The sequence below is a fragment of the Schistocerca americana genome, chromosome 2 (genome assembly GCF_021461395.2).
Source record: "Schistocerca americana isolate TAMUIC-IGC-003095 chromosome 2, iqSchAmer2.1, whole genome shotgun sequence".
Taxonomy (NCBI): Eukaryota; Metazoa; Arthropoda; class Insecta; order Orthoptera; family Acrididae; genus Schistocerca; species Schistocerca americana.
In genome coordinates this window covers 534,255,665-534,276,276 of record NC_060120.1, presented here as the reverse complement: position 1 = coordinate 534,276,276, position 20,612 = coordinate 534,255,665, and the positions used below count along the sequence as shown (strand labels likewise).

Below are 20,612 nucleotides of genomic sequence, written 5' to 3'. Positions count from 1 at the left end.
AGTTAATGAGTCAGGTGAAATATCCACAGACTTCAGGAAGAATGCTGTAACTCCAACTGAAAAGAGAGCAGGTGCTGACAGCAGGGCTGTAGCCAATCCCCATGTTGTTCGATCTGAACACTGAGTATGCAGTAAAGAAGACCGAACAAGAAATGAGGAGTTACAGTTCGAGAATAAAAAATAAAAACTTTAGGATTTATTGACGACATTGAGAATGCCAGAAATGGCAAATAATCTACAGGCAACTGGAATGAACAGTATCTTGAAAAAAGTTTGAAGATGAAAATAAAGAAAAATAAAACAATGGAATATAGGCTAACAAGGAGAGACCTGCTGTGGTGTGATCGAGTTTTTGAAACTATCTATATGGTGATGTATCACACTGCAGCCATTGACCCTGTTGGGCCCTTGTTTGTGAGTAATTGAAAAAAATTAATAATAATAATAATAATAATAATAAAATAAATAATAATCAGAAGTTTGTGTGACATTCAGCAGCGTTGAAAAAGTTGCATTATAGAGTCTGGTTGCATGGTATACTGGATAGGATAACAGCTATGCATAAAGGAGGTTATGGGTTCAAATCTCTTTCATCTGCGTTATTTTGTCCATAGTGCAATTAAATATTTAGGTTATGTTTTAAATTCTCGTATGACTATTACTGTGCAAAAAATAGCACATCTGGTAACAAAAATACATTTTTTTAGATCATTTCACAAACAGATAAGTTATTAAGTGTTTTGTTTTTTAACTGATTTGAATTTTCAAATAATTGGATATTGTAATAGATAAATATTATTGAATTCATATTCACAAAAATTCCAATTGGAAAAAGAATGATATAAAGAAAAAATGGAACAAATGAATATGTTCATTCGGTGATTAAAATGATGTGACAAAGGAATAGAAATAAAAAATTACTTTTAAACCAGTAACTGAATAAAAATAATAATTAAAGTAATTTCGATAAAGATTTAAAGAAAATTGTGCATCTGACAACATTAGAACCTGCAACCTCCAGCATGTGAAGATGTTATCCTATCCATTATACCACACAATCAGACTTTGTATTGCAACTTTTTTAACCCTACTGAGCGTGACATACAATTCCGATTTTTTTTTTTTTTTCATCAATTACTTGCAAATCAGGCTGAATGGCTACCGTGTGGTACCCGGGTTCTCAACTCACATCACCATAGTTTAAAAAAGTCGATTGCACCACAGGGGACTTCTTTTTGTAAGTAAATCTGGTGATGCTGCAAGAATTAGATTAAGAAATGAGACACTAAAAGTACAGATAAGTTTCTTATTTGGGCAAGAAAATGACTGGTTATGGCCAAAATACAGAAGATATAAAATGTAGACCAGCAGTAGCAAGACAAGCATTTCTGTAAATGCTGAATTTTTGTATGAATGTTAGAAAGAAAATGCTATGGGTTGCACTGCAAAAATGTGTAGTTTTGTTTTCTTTCTAGCAGTTAGATTTAACTATGATAGCAGACATTTAAACCAGTAGACAAATTTTTTCTCCCTTATATATTATTTCTCCTTATATACAGTTTAAAACAAAAATTCTATCCACAACTATATGCTGTTCCGTCTTTTTTCTCACAGTTGGTTTTAGCAGAAAACATAATTGTATTTATGGCTTATCAGCTTATAATTAGAATACTACTACAAAATCTGAATTGTTCACTAATTATTAACCCTATCCACTTGCAGATTAAAACTATGCAAAATACTGTCTATGAAGTTACTATCCCCACAGACCCAGCACCAGGAGAGGTCTCTCATATCCTGTATACCAACAAACCCAACCAATTTACCTATTTATTTTAAGCAGCTTCAATTCCCAATCTAGGTTTTGTTGGAAGTAATGATAAACAAGTCATGATTAGGGAGAGGGTGAAGGAGATGGACAAAGAGATGGGACAAAGGAGACTAGGACGTATATCCACTTACCATACATATCTAGTCATTGCAAAGGATTACCAAGTTCAGTAGTTTAATAAAAACTGCAAGTGTTAGGAAGTCTTTTCTGGAGGTATTTATCTTGTCATTGCACGGAAGTGAAACATGGACAACAGACAATTCAGACAAGAAGATACAAGCTATTGAAATGTGGTTATACTGAAGAATTAGAAAGACTGGATGTGTAGATTGAATAAAAAATAAGGAGGCACTGAAATGAACTTGTGACACAACTTGACTACAAGAAGGAGTCGCTTGATAGGACACATCTGAGGCAGTAAGGATTTGTCAATTTGGTAATGGAAGAAAGTGCTGGATGTAAAAATTGTGGAGGGAGACCAAGGCAGACTGAATACTGTAAGCAGGTTAAAATGGAAGTAGGCTGTAGTAGTCAGAGAAAGTGCAAAAGGCCTGCACAGGGTAGATTAGCATGAAGAGCTGCATCAAACCAGTCTTTGGACTTACGACCAGAACTACATCATCATCATTCATTAGACAAAGCAGTCCACCAAATATAGACTTCGTTGAATTTTAAATTTGATAATGGAAGTTAATTTGAAGTAGAATAATTAAAGTAGCAACACAGTTTGTTCCAACACGTAACAAGCATACTGAAACACAAGAGTAGAATACAATGTTAAGCATGTAACATTTCAAATTAGCTACTGGCATGATAATCTACTATACAGGATGTATATGCCGATAAAGGAAAACAAAAAATTACCAGATTTTTCCTGGATTTCCCAGTTAAAAATATACTTTTTCCTGGGTGAAAAAACATTTCTCCAGTTAGGCGACAATATACTTACTTTCCCTTGGAACTGTAAAACTTACCATCCTTTGAACAGTAAAGGCTTTATACACCGGCAAAGAACTTCCCCGTGCTTCAGGAACCAAAACCCAGCAGACAGACAAACATTTCTTGTAAAGATATGATGTGTAACAACATATACGCTGCATGAAAGTATAAATATGAATTCCCCCAAATCCAGCACATTAGTTTCCGAAGCACTGAAATCGAGACTGCGATGCGCTTTTATCAGCCAATCATAGCTCATGCCATCTATCTCGCCAGCAAATGACAGCAGATATTCAGAGCATATGACACTTGATGATGTCAACCAATAGCAACATCACTATTAAATAGCTTGAACACTCAAATAGGAAAGGTTCATGGTTTAAATTAATATACACACAGTATAGCTACAAGAAAAGCTAAGCTTTCACATATAACATCGGGCTTTTTTGTGTATGTAACACTTTAGATGCATCAAACACAAATGTGCCCATAAAATTTTAGGTGATGACATAATTGTCTGGTCTTCTAAGCCATTATTATTATTATTATTATTATTATTGAAGTGGCTCGTCCTCGAAGTGTTAAGTTTTGAATGAGAGTCGTACTTTTGTGACTAAGGAAATTCATTGCATGTTCTCACACACTTAACATAATCCATCTTGCATAAAAGAAAATTTACCTTGAAAGTAATGCTTCTCAAATCACCATTCACAATATTTCCCCGCAACCTGTTAGAAATAGGTTTGTTTGAGCAATTTCCAGAGTTCACCAAAAGACAGGCATTACTGCGTATGCGCAGCTACGATGACATAGGAAGCCAGTGTTTGCTGTTTGTTCTGCTCATTCATCCTTCGCTGCATTTCTAATTTGGAATTTTGTATGTAGTGGGACAACATACATCACATGACCCTATGCAACAGTATGCTGGATTGTTTGGAGGAGTACTTAGGATAATTGTTTTAACATATCCTATCCAAATAAGGAATGCAAAGCTAGAAAGCAGTCCTTGGACTAGTCTCCCCCCCCACCCCCGAACTCTGCTATACTGTTATGTAGCATTTCATGTCAAATTTACATTCACACAGTACTGCAAAAAGCTAGTAAGAAGGAGTACAAATTTCTTGCAAAAATAAAAAAAAGACAAGTTAGTTATATACACCAGAACGAAGAACAGTAAGCTCTTTGTGACTTTGTCAAAGTGCGCAAAAATTAACAATGTTACTTGAGAAGTCAAGAAACTGTATAACTGGCAGTTTATATTCTACTCCAGAAGTGAATATAAAGCCTTGTGGGAAGTTACAATGATAAGACACAGTGTACTCTCAATTTATAATTTGCAGAAGAATGTCATTCTGCAAATGAAGAAATAATGTCAAGTCTACAGGAGAAGATAGATACATGAATTCTGCTAAAACTTTTCAGTGGGGTTTTTGGGAAGCCAATTTTCTTTGAATACCATTACTCTATCATCTCATGTTTGGTTCTTTATTATGGTGTAATGCCATTCATGGAAGATGAGAATGCACATTTGAAATTCAGCAACAGTTGCAATTAGCTAATAGTATGCAATAAACACTTCATTTCAAATAAATTTACTACCTCTGCAGAAAAGATTAATGAAAGCCAAATTTCTCTCGCGAACCAACAAAAGTAACTTCATTGTTCCACAAAGCAGTTAATGTTTGACTACCAACAACATGAAAATAAAATAAAATTGGAAAACTGAAACTGGTAACATGTTTTAGTCTTCTCTAATTATATGAATGTATTTTAATTCATTTGGTAGCTCCCAGCCACTGAAATCTCTCGTTTTCATTTAATGTGAGAGCTGTAAACTAAGAGAGAACAGCAAAATCGTGACATGTACATGCAGGTCACATGGAGAATATGCCCTACCACCTCTGACTGCTCCGTGCATGTGCGAATCTGACACTTTGGATACGCCAGAAATTTTTTTTCCAAATGACACCTGGCTGCTCATTGCTACTGCTCAAATGGCCAACAGCCAAACTTCCAGTAGCAAGAAGTGGGAGAAGGCCCTGCTCATACGCAACTTCAGTTCTGTGCATGCACGTAAGCCCACTGGCAACTGCTCCAATCAATCTACTTTAAACAGTTGTGACACCACACTCTTCAAAATCAGTTTGTTATTACGAAGTATTGTATAGTCTTCATCCCAAAGTTTTTGACATATTTTGCCGTTGGCGGGTGCTTGTACATGCACTGTGTTTTATAGTTGTAAATGGCGCATTTTCTCCGTAACTTATGTTTTACATTCGTGATTTCCTCTCGTTTATGTTTTGCTGCTGCAGTATTATTCTGCAGAAGCAGGTTAAACTAACATTCTTTGTTAGAGTATCAGTTCTTACCACTCAAAATTATAAAAATTTAACTCAATACTAAAACAATGAAAAAATTCCCTGATTTATCCCTCTTTTCTCCTAGATCAAAAAATTCCCAGGTTTTTCCCAAATTTCCCAGTTATCTACGGGCAAATACACCCTGACTATAGGAATCTACTGTTCTATCATGTGCATCTGTTAGTTCACCTATAGCAACCAGCAATTGACCTGTATCTTCAGTAAAGCAATGCACCTTTTCATCACTCCTAAACTGTATCAGATTGGTTTGAGAGAAACACTAAATATGTAAGTGTGGTTGTCGGGCACCTCAGTTCACCTGACCTAAATCATATTGAGAACACCTGGAAGGTCTTCAGCAAGATCAAACTTCACACATTATGGGCAATTTTTGTTTTCGTGTGCTGCCTTGATAAGAAACAGACATGCCATCTGTAGTTGCAATACATATTCTGCTGTACAATCAATCCTACATCAAGGGTAATGTGAAGAGCATTAATGAGGAATTATACGGGAGAATAAAATTATCACTGCACATAAATGATGATCTGAAATATGACAAACGACATGTACCTGTGTTTTAAGAGTATCCCCATTTTTTTCTTCATGATTCGTAGTTCCATTTTCGTGTGGACCTGGCATCCCATCTAGAAGCTCTGGTTTCATTTCCGAAACAACATAGTGTGTCCATAGGGCCAGTTCTACTTGATGTGGATTCCAGGTACCGTTATTACCTGCAACAAAGATGTAATAGAAAGGTAACATTGAGTCACAAATATGGTATTTGACTGTTTTCTGGAAATTATCTTACATGGTTAATTATGACATTTTTGCTCCTAAAATTCTTTTTTCCTTCGTGAATTTCAATTTTTTAAAAATATTTTTAAGATATTCAAATATTTTGAAGGGCCACAAACACACTCCCTTTGAGTTATGCGACTGTGACTTTACTGGCTAGCACAGTGCTCCTATTGTCATAAAGCTCATTCACAACAATAACTTTTTTTAGAATTTACATTTCTGGGTTACAAATGGTTCATAGTACCATACAGTACATCTATAAAAACTTCTGAAAAATTGTTTTTGAGTATTCCAAAGAATGAGAAGATTCATTGAATCTGGCTGCAACTCACTTGCAGAGATCCAACTGAGATAGTGGTCACTATGTTTGTTTCTGTGAGGATAACATTGATATAAGTAAACACTCCATATGAACACATCACTTTTAACATATTAGATAGCATGCTGGACTGCTACTGTGACATTCACAAGATCATTCGTTATTATTATTGTTATTATTATTATTCATGTTCATTTTGCTTTTTGTACTACTGTCTCCTTACTTTATTCACAATAGGGTTAGGTAAGAACTTTAAATTATAGACATCATATTACATTATAATATTTATTTTCATCAATTAACTGCAATTTAAACTTGATCAATTTGAGAAGAATCACAAGTATGGTGTTGTGAAACCATAGTTCATACATGATATAACTCTTATTCTGCAGAATCTGGGAAATCATTTAATAACTACCAACTACATTATTCTTTCCAAACAAATTGTTGTAAACAATTTGCCACTTCCAACTGTCTCCATTGAGACCGTTGTAAAGCTGTACGATTTTTACGAAAGAAAACCTGAACACTGCTTGGGATCTATGAGTAAATGTTAGAAGACCAGGGAATTATAATACAGTGAAAGTTGGTCCCATTTAAGCACTTTTAAATCATAGAATTTTAGTAGCAGTTACGTATGCAGCAGAACAACAAACACTTTAAGGTTCTGTTGCATCAACTGCATATTTTACTGACAATTTCCTGGTGATATAATTAATGACCTGAAGTAACAGAAGAATTGGAATGTACAAAGCTGCTGAAGGCAAACTCAATGATGCTCTGCAGTTCCACGAGTGTTACTACGCTATCTGAAAATTTTAAAACAGAGGAAAGTAGTACCTCAAAAACAGTAGTAGCACTGGTAACAACCACAGTAGTTAACAATCAGAATGATCTTCTGAATCTTTTTGTTTTATTGAGCAGGCTCTCATAACTTACATGGTTGTTCAAGCAAATAATCCAGTTCCAGATATCCCCAATCTTAAGACAATTCTGTGGGTTATTGATGTGTCACAGTACTTCTGTGCAGTTTTCACATGTCTTACTTCTGGCATACAAAAATTCCAGGTAGTTTTCGAAGAACAAAGAGGCCATAAACACATCTACTTCTGGAAGGTTTTCACTATCAGCCTTCACAAAATTCCTTTCCACTGTTACAAGTTGTACATGTGGTTTTCATTACTAAATAACTAAACTGTGTCCAGAAAAAAATATGGACAAATCACTAGAACTTCAGCTAACACTCCAACACACATATAGCTTCGTCTTAATCCTAGCCTATGACATCACTATAGCTTCAGCCAATAAAGGAGTGCTTGCAATCAATCACGCTGTCAAATCTTTAATTACACAAAAATAACATTTTGTGTGAATATTGACCAAAAATGCTATTGGAATATTATAATAATTCAGAATAATAAGAATCCAAACCATATTTTTAAGAGAGGAAAATATCATACTGACAACAGTCACAAAATTGCTATTAGGATATGTTTCTCCAATTAACACATACTTTCTTTATTCAGCCTTTCAACTGCATTCTGTATATGTTGGACAAAGTTGAGGTACTCCTTCGTTGTGTAATCAATTCCTTCAATTTCAGGAATTGCCATTAGACATTCATCTGCCATAAAGGGAGCCTGGTCTGGAGCTACAGCTGCTAACAGAGCTATAACAAAAGCAAAATGGAAAACAGATTAGGGACAATTTGAAACATTAAATTAATGGAATGAAATTGCAGCAGAGTGCTCGAACTGTGACTTAGCTCAACACATTCTTTTTTAATAATTCCAAATTGAAATAACCCATAATACAGGAAAAAAAGAAAACAAGATAACTATTCACAATGTATTTTGCACTAGGACAATCCTACAGGAACAACTCACCTCCCTGTATACATGCAAATGAGTCTATTAGTCATTACTCACAACTAAACAGAATGTTAAAGTGTGAGGTGGGCTGGTTCAGTACAGATTAAAACCAGATTCGAGTGCAAGAAATATTTGACATGTTTCAACCCACTACTGATTCTGCTGTTTTGCACACAGTTTGGTGTCCATTGTCCAACAAACAAAAACCAATACCATCACAGTTTTTCTTTCTCCAGTAAAAAAAAAAAAAGTAACAAGTTCTTACATAAGATGCCTCTTTTTTAAATCCTTTCTATACTGCTTAAGGAAATATTTCTTGTGCAGCAATAAGTCACCATCTTCTCACACGACTTTGGTGAGAACTAAAAACAAAAACTTAAACTGACTAATTTGTGGAACAACTTCTAGGACTGAGGGAGGTACATATTTTGACATATTTGTTCGACAATTCTCATGCACAAGACACAAGGAGATAAAGAATGACATCTCACTAATCTAAAGATTGACTAAAAAAATTACACATACCTGAGGCCATTGTTGTCCCTACCCCCTTCAAGTTACTCAATGTTGTAATTGCAGACTCGAGATTAGGCAATTTCCGAAATGCCTTTCTGGTTTCCAGCATGACAGCACGTGGAGTGTTAACTTTCACCAGATATGACAGTTGCGGGTAGAATTTTCCCCGCTAAAAGAAAAAAGTGACATATAAAAGTATGCATATTACATGGCATGCAAAAGTCTTATAGTTTCATGTAATACATTACAAAATAAGGGAACACAGTGCATCTTTGCCACAAACACAAGTGCACTTTCACTTTAAAACACTGCAAATGCTTGTGGTATTTCTAAATACATTATTTCAATGTCCCTCCATTCATAATGCATGGAGGAGGGAGGGGGAGGGACAGGGAGAGGGATGGAGGGGAAGGGAGAAAAAATTAAAATTTTATTACCTATGAACCAAAACAACACTATTTCTCAACAAAATTGCCAAAAATTATATGTTGTTAATCACAATTTCTTGAGAACTAGAAACTTTTTATATTAAAACCTATTTTTTGGTATCTTGTATCAACCAAAAAAAAAAGAAACAACACTTCAGTGTTCAACTTCTTTAACACTACAGCAACACCCAAGTAAATGAATAGGTGCTTAGGCAATTCAACTTCCTCTTGGGAATGAATCAATAGCAGCCTCAAATGTCTTAGGATAGGTACTGGTAGAATGAAATACTTTTGGATTGAAGGAGACCCCTCACCAAAAAACATTACTCACAGAGCCATTGATAGCTACACACACACACACACACACACACACACACACAAAAGAAAACATGCTAGATTTTTGAGTAATATCTCTCTCTCTCTCTCTCTCTCTCTCTCTCTCTCTCTCTCTCTCTCTCTCTCTCATGCCCTACATAGATGGTGCCACATAGACACACCGGCTAGCCGGCTAAAGCTGCAATTCAGCAAGTGGGCTAGGTTGTGTTCAGTGGGTGGGGTTGGTAGTGGGAGAGACAGGCAAGAAGTAGGGAGAGTGGTTGGAGTGGGTAGCTAGCAGATCGGGGAGGGGGGGAGGGAGAGCGCGCAGCTGGTTTGCCAGCTAGTAATGTGAGAGGAAGGGGTGAGAGGTGCACAGGCTAGACATGTGATGCACGGTTGTCAGAGCTGGTGTGGAGCAGCGCACACTGAAATGATCTGGAGACATGAAATGGGAGGAGCTGAGACGATGGAGGAAGGGGATACTGTTAACAGGAGGGTGCAGGGACTACAGGTTTCTGGAGATTGAGGTCAAGACCATTATGGGAGCAAAGGATGTGTGGCAAGGATAATTGCCATCTATGTAGTTCAGAGAAACTGGTGGTGAGAAAAAGGATCCTGGTGGCTGGAATGTGAAGCAGCCATTGAAACAGAATCTATTATGCTCAGCCACATTTAGTGTCACTGCTTGATCAACTTTGCTTTTGGCAACAGTTCGGTTGTGGCCATTCATCCAGGTGGACAGCTGGTTGGTACTCGTGACATAAATGCTGTGCAGTGTTTGCAGCAGAGTTAGTGTATGACATCGCTGCTTTCACAGGTGACCCGGCCATGATGGGGGTAAGATAAACCTGTGACGGGGTCGGAGTATGAAGTGCTGGGATACGATTCTTGTGGCAAGGGGTTGGCATAGGGATGGACTAGGATGCTGGGTGTAGTTGAATTGGCGTAAGTTAATCCCTGACAGGGGCTGAGTGTGGCAGCTTCACGGATCTACCTCAACCAATAACTTGACACTATTTTGTAAACATCTCTATGGCAAAGCCTCCTATTGTCATAGATCTATACATGGCTGCTGTTTCAGCCTGCAGCTGTTAGCACTTCGCAGCCGAAAGCTGACAACATCAGTACAAGCCGTCGGGATCTTCTTATGCCATCTCAACTACAGGCTGAGTTGGTGACAGAACACAAATTTAGTAGGGGTGAGAAGGATGTTGGGTAGGATGTCCTTCATTTCAGGGTATCTGAAATATAACAGCCTGATGAAGGACGTGGTTCAGCTGTTCCAGCCCAATGTGTGATATTATTGGGTGATGAGAGGGGCACTAGGACAAAGCTGATTCTTGAGGACAGTGACAGGATTGGTGGCGTTTGTGGATACCCACCTGTGAAAGCCTTTGGAAGACCTTCAGCCTACTGGGCAAGAGAGTTATCGTCACTGCAGATATGTCGTCCATGGGTAGCTACTCTGTGTAGGAGGGATTTTTTTCGTGTGGATGGGATGGAAGCCATTGAAATTCAGGTACTGTTGATGGTTAGTTGCTCTAATGTGGACAGAGATGTGAATCAAGCCATCAGAGAGGTGGAAGTCAATGTCCAGGAAGATCGCACGTTGGGTTGAGGAGGACTAGATGAAGTGGGTGGGAAAGGGGTGTTGAGGTTGCGAAGGAATGAGGGTAAGGTGCCTTAGCCATGCAACCACAACATGAAGCTATTGTCAATGAACCAGAACCAGACTAGGGGGATGGTAATTTAGGGAGGCTAGGAAGGGTCCCTCGAGATGGCTCAAACAGATTAGCATATGAGGGTGCCCTGCAGTTGCCCTTGACTTAAACTTCCCTTCGGACAGAAAAGTAGTTGTGAGCCTGGACAAAGTTTGTAAGGTGTATAAGGAATGAGGAAGTGGGTTTGGAGTCCAAACACTGTTGGGATGGGTAGTGTTCGATAGTGTCAAAGCAAGGGGTATGAGGGATGTCTGTGTATAGAGAATTGGCATCAACAATTATGAGTAGGGATCCAGGAGGTAAAGGGGTGGGGATGACAGAGGTTGGAGAAGGAAATGATTAGTACTTTTGAAGTGCAACGATAGGTTCTGGGCAATTGGTTGGAAGTGTTGGTCAATGAGAATGGAAATTCTTTCAGTGGACAGCTATAATGGTGCATCCAAGATTATTGGGTGGGAAGTTTGGTGAGCATGTTGACAGTGGGTGTGCAGGATGTTGTTGGGGTGAGGAGGGAGATGGACTCAGGGGAGAGATTCTGGGAAGGGCCCATGGATTACAATAAGGACTGGAGGTTATATTGGGGTTCTGGGATGGGATGACTATGGAAGAGCTTGTAGGTGGCGAAATACAATGTTCCATTAAAAACATACTATAGGAAATCATAGGGGTCCCTTCATCATAAATGTTGACATTAAAAAGGGTTCTGCTTCTGAAAAAGATTGAGACACACTGTCGTACTTATATTAATAGATGGCACTAATTGTACATCAATAGATGGTACTAATTGTAAGTATGTGAAATGGGGCCTATAATGCAAACATGACCTCTTTGCATCTGCGATTCGTATGTTTCAGAGAACCTATATAAAGTAAGAAGCTGATAAAATTACCCATAGTTTGAAAGCATATGACTGGTGATGAAAGTGTTGATAAAAACAATGAAAACTATTTATTTAAATGAAGATCCAGAAAGAAGCAATCACAGAATTTTTTCACAACAAAGAAGCAGATTGTGGTACACTATTAAAAAAATTGTTACACTAAAATGACAAAATGAGCTCAATTTAGGAAAGATGAGTGAAAAACTGTGGCCATGTAGCTAATAAATCCTAATACTCAAATTTACAACATTAACCCTACTGTTCTGTTTGGGTCTTCAAAACCCAAAATTGTTATAACTTTCGTTTATCATCACTTAAATACCAAGGTAAGTTTATGAAATTCGGTGACTTTGGGCAAAAATGTACAAGCAACACACATATGAAAATACTATAAAATATTTTACGTAGTTTGGACATAAACCACAGTGAAATGTGTGACGTTCAAGTCATAATGACCCAACATAAATAAGCTGAATTAATTGAATCTTTACTGTTTCTGCTCAATTTGAATTGTGACAACACCACAATCGGATCAGTGACTGAGCAAGAAGAATTAGAAAATTCCTCCACAGATGATGGAACACTTTCCAATCTTCCAGTGTCACATCAGTAATGCATCTGAAAGCACATGTTCTGAAGACAGTGACAACACTAAAAACTGTATAAAATCGTGTACAGTCTTTTCTTTCTACTAATGGGAATATGGAATGGCAGTTACACCTAGCAGCATAACATGACCGCCTATCAGCTTAAAATGTCATCAAGAGTACCCCAAGAGTTACCAGGTATCGAACCGGCTGAATAAGTGATGTAAGAAGTTCATTTGAAGTAGCATTTTGTACGGTGCTTCAAAATGAAACTACAGATATACTGAGCACTGAGGGGCAGCGAGTATATGGTCGACAAGTGACTAATATTGATGATATGTGTATTTATGACTGCTATTCCTTGTGGGCTTATTTCAACCACATGGGGACTCTACAAAATATTTGGTGATAAGGATACAGGGCGGAACATATTTTGAGCAACCATATTCAATAAAACATTCTGTAAGGCATTTTGTGTCCGGTGTTTTGATAAGAAATCCATTAGAGAGAAAATACGAGATATTTATAGAATTGTTGCAATTTGTAGTATTTTAGAGACATGGGTAGAAGTCCTTTCCAAACTCTGTACTGTATTTACCCAATTGTAAGATGAGGTTCTCTCCTAAATTCATATTTAAAAAAACAGGGTCATCTTATATTTGCAGATTAAAATATTGCTGCTGAGGTCAACAATTTACGTTGTTCAATGGAGTGATTTTTATTTACAGATGAAGCTTTGAATTTTGAGGTCACATGCAGATTTATTTTGAAGCATTTGGAAGGCAGGTGTAAACAAATGATATTCATAATACAGGTTCAAGATTTCTTGATACAACAATGTGCTTGATACAGTATTGATGTTGCTCGAACAATCATGTGACATATGACTCACATGGTGCTAGTACAAGGGATACGCGAGAAACTATGAAATAGCCCAACGAAAGCGCTGGCAGGTCGATAGACACACAAACATACACACAAAATTCAAGCTTTCGCAACCAACAGTTGCTTCATCAGGAAAGAGGGAAGGAGAGGGAAAGACGAAAGGATGTGGGTTTTAAGGGAGAGGGTAAGGAGTCATTCCAATCCCGGGAGCGGAAAGACTTACCTTAGGGGGAAAAAAAGGACAGGTATGCGCGCGCGCGCACGCACACACATCCATCCGCACATACACAGACACAAGCAGACATTTGGGGGCAGTAGAACATGGTTGTGACTGATGCACAGTGAAATATAAACACTGTTGAAATTATATTGGAGTAACTAGTCTTTTGTTTCTGTTTACCATTTCCATTTCAACGCGACTAAAAATATTTGTGAACTTCTTACAGTTTGTGTTTGTGGTGCTAAATAAATAGTTATTTTAACAAGATCATAACACAGATATTCAGAAACCAACTGGAATTTACTTTAACTACCAATTATCTAGCAAAATACTTCCTACTTCCTAAGTTTCAAGAATCACCAACAGGTGAGGAATCTAGCAATATACTACAATGCCCAAACATTGCCCACACAGGGACAACTGTAATTGACAGATCCTAGACATGATTTTATGCAAATAATGTATTTGTCAATTATAACTGAGCACATTTGCTCATCATGAAAAGTTTTAGCAACAGCTGTGTATGTCCCACAAAGAGTATGTTAATTACAGAATTAATCAATCATTATTTCAATGCTCCGTATAGAAACAAAATGGAAAGTAGCCCTAATAAGTTTGACATTGGGAAGCATCCTCTGCCATGCAGTTCACTATTGTTTGCAAAGCATAGATGTAGACATTCAAATATAGAGAAATACGTTGAAATGTATCAAGATTTATTTCTACTTGGCACACACAGCAATGAGGATGCAAGAGCATACAGTGAACCCATGATAGAGAGAGAGAGAGAGAGAGAGAGAGAGAGAGAGAGAGAGAGAGAGAGAGAGAGAGAGAGAGAGAAAGAAGAAGAATTTAGCGGAACCACTACTGACTATATTTGTCCTTTCTCATTGAAAACATGCAAAGCACACCATGTTCCTTTACCTTCTCTGTTAACCAAATTGATAGAAATTACTTGTGTTCATAGTTAACACCTGAAAGTATTGAGAATATACGACGGAGATGTTTTTGAAAATACAGTAACTCTAATTTTCTTATACCTCTGAGTGTTCCTCATATTTGAGTAAGTGTCGACAGTACATCTTTACCATGAAGAAACTGTTCAAAAGCATGAATAAATTTCATTTGCAACTTACAGTTTGCTTCCATTTCATTGTCTGCACCAATTCTTCATGGATAAGGTAAGTGTCCTTTCCTCTTGCCTTTAGCTTCTTTGGGAGTTCATTCTGATACCTTGAAAATAAGACTGGAGTTGAATTGACAATTTCTTTCACATAAAGCAATATGAGGCCTACTGTAAATGTTTTAACATAATGTTTCTGTAACATGTAGTATTTGTCAACAAGTAATAATACTTTTGTAGGTTTGTTTGAACATGAAAGTTTCTTTTCAAGTGTATCCCTACTAATTAGTGGTGTCTGTAAATTAGTCCTCTTCATGGTTAGCACTCAGCATAAAAATAGGAACTATATATAAAATGGAATGCTTGCAGTTCAAAATGCATATCCCGAAGACTAGATTGTGGAACAGTATTCAGGAATCACCAATATCTAATCCCCCATAATGAAACTCTTGTCTTTTAAAGATGTAGTGAGGAAAAAAGGCGATGCAATGCTTGAAATGCAAGCAGTCTAAGAGGAGATTTTTCACAACAAATTTGTGCGAGCCATCTTAGAATACAGTTCAATTGTGTGGGACCAGCACCAAGTAGGACTAACAAGGGATATTGAACATCTACCATCTTCCCACTACATCTAACTTCAATCCATCCATTTCCCTTTTTAAATTTTCTAACCTACCTGCCCGATTAACACTTCAATCTGTAGAGCACCAGTTTTGTTTCTCCTTATGACGACATCCTCTTGCACGCATTATTGCAGCCAACATAGACAAGAAGCCCATACTTACCATAATAACACGAGTTTATATATGCCAACTAGCTATGCAAATGATTAGGAGATTGAAGAAATGCATGACCGGATAAAAGAAATTATTCAGATAGCTAAAAGAGATGAAAATTTAATTGTGATGGGGGACTGGAATTCTATAGTAGAAAAAGGAAGATAAGGAAAGTAGTACGTGAATATGGACTGGGGGAACAAAATGGAAGAGGATGCCACCTGACAGAATTTTGCACAGAGCACAATTTAATCATCACTAAAACTTGGTTTAAGAATCATGAAGAATGTGGTATATATGGAAGACTTCTGGAGACACAAGAAGACTTCAGATAAATTATATAATGGTAAGCCAGCAATTTCAGGAGCAGATTTCAAATTGTAAGACATTTCCAGGGGCAAATGCAGGCTCTGACCACAATTTGCTGGTTATGAACTGTAGATTAAAACTGAGGAAACTGAAAAATGGTAGGAAATCAAGGACGTGGGACTTGGATAAGTTGAAGGAACCTGAGAGTTACAGAACAAGCATTGGGCCTCAGATGACTAGAACAGTTGAAAGGAATACAGTAGAAGATGAATGGGTAGTTTTGAGAGGTGAAATACTGAAGGCAGCAGAGAATCAAATAGGAAAAAGACAAGGCCTAGTAGAAATCCTTGGATAATTGATGAGAGGAGCAAATATAAAAAGGCAGGACATGAAGCAGGTGGAAGGGAATATAAAGGTCTAAAAATGAGATTGGCAGAAAGTGCAAAATGGCTAGGCACTAACAGCTAGAGGACAAATGAAAGGAGTTAGAAGATAAGTATCACCAACAGTAAAATTAAAGAGGCCTTTGGAGAAGAGAGAAGCAGCTATAAGAACATCAAGAGCTCAGATGGGCAACCAGTCTTAAACAAAGAGGGGAAAATTGAAAGGTGGAATGAGTATATAGAGGGTCCATACACCCGAGGGATAAACTTAAGGAAAATATTACAGAAATGGAACAGGACATAGGCGAAGACAGTTATTTAGTTAGTTACACTTTCCATAGATCACTTGAACGATACTCTTATTGAAATTATCTGGAACAGACCAGTTTATAGGATACATATACACAATTAGTATTAACATTAATGAAAAAATGATCATTCCTAGTCCTACTAATGCGACTACACTTAATCTCTCACTGGTTACCAGTTTTTAAGAAGAAATTCATCAATGCAATACGAGTTGTCCAAGAAAAATGATTTTAAATTAGATTTAAAAATTGCTTTGCTACCTTTCAGACATTTTATATTACTGGGCAAATCAAAAATTTTTGTTTCTGTACACTCCTTCCTGAGCCACAGACAGCTTATCAAAGGGTAATAAATGTGTTGCAGGTATGCACATTACTGTTCTTCTCAAATTGTGAGGGATTATTTATGATTAACTTCATTAACGAATATGTGTATTCTGATGGTGCAGTTAAAATGCTTCGCTTCTTGAAGGGATACATACATTATGTCCATGAGTGAACACTATGTATTATTCCCCTGCTCACTTTTGTGCAATCAGTACTTTCTTTCTAAGTGATTAGTTACCCCAAAAATTCTTTCGTACAATGCCACTGTGTGAAAATATGCAAAATATGTCAAGCTGCTGTTGTTTCCAAGATAAGTAACTGCATGAAACACAAGAGTAGCTGAACTCCATTTTTTTCAAAAGCTCAGTAATATGCTTCTTCCAGTTTAAGTTGTCCTCAGTACGACCCAAAAATTTAGAGCATTCTACCCTGCTTACTGACTCGTACTCGTGTGCAAGATTAATTGTTTGTACGACTATTTTTTTTGTACAGAACTGAGTGAAGTGTTTTTTCTTTTCTTTTTTTTCCCCCTCCAAAATCTAGGAATAGTCTGTTATTAGAGAACAACTTAAAAATTCTTTTGAAAATATTGTTTACAACTCTTCTGCTGCTTTCTCTCTAGTGGTATTCACTATAACACTAGTACCATCTGCACCAATTTTCTTGTTGAATATTAAGTGGAAGGTCACTCATGTGTATAAGGAATAGGTGTGACCCAAAACTGAATGCTTGGATTTTTTCCCCAGTCACTAAAATTTTCTACCTTTCTGACATTGTCTGAATTATTCAGCATAACTTTTAGGATTCCGTTTGTTAAGTATGATTCAAATAACCTGTGTGTAAAGCCATCAATTCCGTAAAACATGAACTTTTGTAGGAGAATATCATAATCTACACAACCAAACACCTCAGAAAGAGCAGAATAAATACCAATTGGAAATATACTATTACTTAAGGCTTGTACCATTTGATGAATGAATGCATAAATAGCATCCTCACTTGAGCAAGGTGAGGGGAGAAGAATCTGACAGAGCACTGAAAGACCTGAGTTGAAACAAGTCAATGGGAACAGATGACATTCCACCAGAACTAACCACAGCTTTGGGAGAGCCAGCCAGGACAACTATTTTATATGGTTATATTAAAGCATGGTGTTAGTCCAAAAGAATAGACAATACACAGAATCTATAGCCGCGAAACATTATATGTAAATTGAAGGGGGATCACTGCATTCAGCTGCAACGAGATATTAAGAGGAATCGGCGGCGATGAGCAAAAATGTGTATCAGACCAGGATTCGAACCCCAGATCTCTCACTTACTAGGCAGGTGCGGAAATCACTGTGCCATCCAGGACACGGCATTATCACAACTACACGGAATATATGGTGTGCAAGATTCATCAGAAAATCTGAATACTAAGATTTCAAGAAGAATGTAATAGTTCCAGTTTCAAAGAAATCAATTACCGACCGGTGTAAAAATTATCAAACTATCAGTTGCAAATACTAACATGAATTCTTTATAGAAGAATGGAAAAAATTGGTAGAAACCAACCCTGCGAAAGATCACTTTGGTTTCCAGAGAATTGCATGAAAATTTGAGGAAAGACTGACGCCACGACTTATCTTAGAAGACAGGCTAAGGAAAGGCATACCTATGTTTATAGCCTTGTAGAATTAGAGAAAGCTTTTGTCAACGTTGACTGAGATACTCTTTTGCAAATTCTGTAGGTAGCAGGAAGAAAATACAGGGAGCAAAAGACTCTTCACAACTTCTACAGGAAACAGATGGGAGTTATAAAGAGTTAAGGGGCATGAAAGGGAAGCAGTGGTTGACAAGGCAGTAGATATGGTTGTAGCCTACCCCCAATATTATTCAATCTGTACACTGAGTAAAGATACAATAACGCGTGTGCTGATGACACTGTAATTCTGTCTGAGATGCAAAAGGATTCGGAAGAGCAATTGAATGGAACGGGCAGTGTCTTGAAAGGAAGATATAAGATAAACATCAACAAAAGCAAAACAAGGATAATGGAATGTAGTCCAACTAAATCTGGTGGTGCTTGCTATTTGGGCAACAAAATAACTGACGATTGCCAAAGCAGAAAGGATACAAAATGTACATTGGCAACAGTAAGAAAAACATTTATGAAGAGAAATTTGTTAAGAATTGAATGTAGACTTCATTAATGCTGTAGGAAAGTTCTTGTTGTATGTTCATACTTTAGGATTAAAGGAGATCACTCATAGAAAAGTAGAAGCATTGAATTGTCCATAGGCATTCACCAAAGAAGGAAAACTTGCCAGCTTTTGGAGATATCCTTTGAACACACGTGCGCGCACACACACACACACACACACACACACACACAAAATGAGTGGCACAAGGCGTTTGTCTGGAGTGTAGGAAGTGAGACATGGGATGATAAATAGTTTAGAAAAGAGGAGAAAATAAGCTTTTGAATTGTGGTGCTACAGGAGAAAGCTGAAAATTAAATGAAAAGACCTTGTAACTAATGAGGCGGTACTTAACAGAATTGGGGAAACAAGAAATTTGTGGCGAAACTTGACTGATGACTGAAAGAAGGAAGGTTGATAGGACACATTCTGTGGCACGAGTGAGTTAATATTCAGTGTGTTTATTAGTCAACCACGATATTATTGCACCTGAAAGTGAGCGTTATGTAGTTAGATTATCATGAGTCAACACGTAATTGAGGTTGACAGTATTTACACAACTGACCTGAAAGCATTGACAGTGTGATGTGTTTTCCTTAAACATTGCTGTACTTTATTACTGTAATGCCACTACATGTTTCCGAAAGTGACCAATTGCAATAGTGAGTTATAAGTATTATATGATGACTTGGAAAGAAGCTCAAACGGTTACACCACTATTTGTGTGACTCGGGGTGAAAAATAAAATTATCTTGTTTCTAAGAATGCGAGCAGTTTATTCAGTCCTGTTTAACTGATAGTGCTGGCTTCTGTAACTCTCAACGGACAAAGATAGTAACAGATGCCACTTGAATGCTTACTATGCTTCACGCCAGATTAGTTTACTTTTGAGATGGCCATTTAAAACTCATTTACTAACACACTGAATTTTACGAAGTTAAGCTCCAAGCGAACTCAAAATGCTGTTAAACTTTTCACACATTTCATCATATCAAGCTGAATCTGTGATAGAAACCAATTTGTACAGAGTTCCACATAACATACTATGTGCAACTGAACCCACTTGAGTGCATTTTTGTAGCTGTTCACCAGGATTTAATTAATCATTCCGATGCTTTTTCCCCCCTTTAATGTGATATTTTTTATTTGCAAATAGATTACAGCATTATCTTTGCTGATACTAAAATGGCTTCATGATGATGACAAATTCTCGATTTATGTCATAATTGCACACCAGAACAACTCAACAGCAGTTCTCTTTTCCCACCAGAAAAGGATCTAACAAACTATATATAGCCTTCACTTGTAATTACAGGTAAGCAAATGACAACTTGCAGCAACCAAGTTATCGAAACTATACTTTAAAATGTCATCTTCACCTTCTAAAACAATAGATTTTTACAGCAACAATACAAAACAACATCTGTAAAACTAAAATTTGACTAAATTTTGTAACAGTTAATTATTTTTTTCTTCTGCAAGACAATAAAAAAATGAAAAATTACACACTAAGCCAAATGCTATCCAT

General features: G+C 37.1%; 1 protein-coding gene across 1 annotated transcript in view; it reads right to left on the bottom strand.

Annotated features, from left to right (window-relative positions):
• Positions 1-20,612, bottom strand: part of LOC124595111 — a 41,039-nt gene that overhangs the window by 9,455 nt on the left and 10,972 nt on the right. The window contains exons 2-5 of the mRNA XM_047133708.1: positions 14,813-14,909; positions 8,647-8,806; positions 7,764-7,919; positions 5,704-5,864 (exon numbers count right to left, since the gene is read on the bottom strand). Coding sequence (XP_046989664.1) covers positions 5,704-5,864; positions 7,764-7,919; positions 8,647-8,806; positions 14,813-14,909 — 574 coding nt within the window. The remainder of the gene's footprint in view (positions 1-5,703; positions 5,865-7,763; positions 7,920-8,646; positions 8,807-14,812; positions 14,910-20,612) is intronic.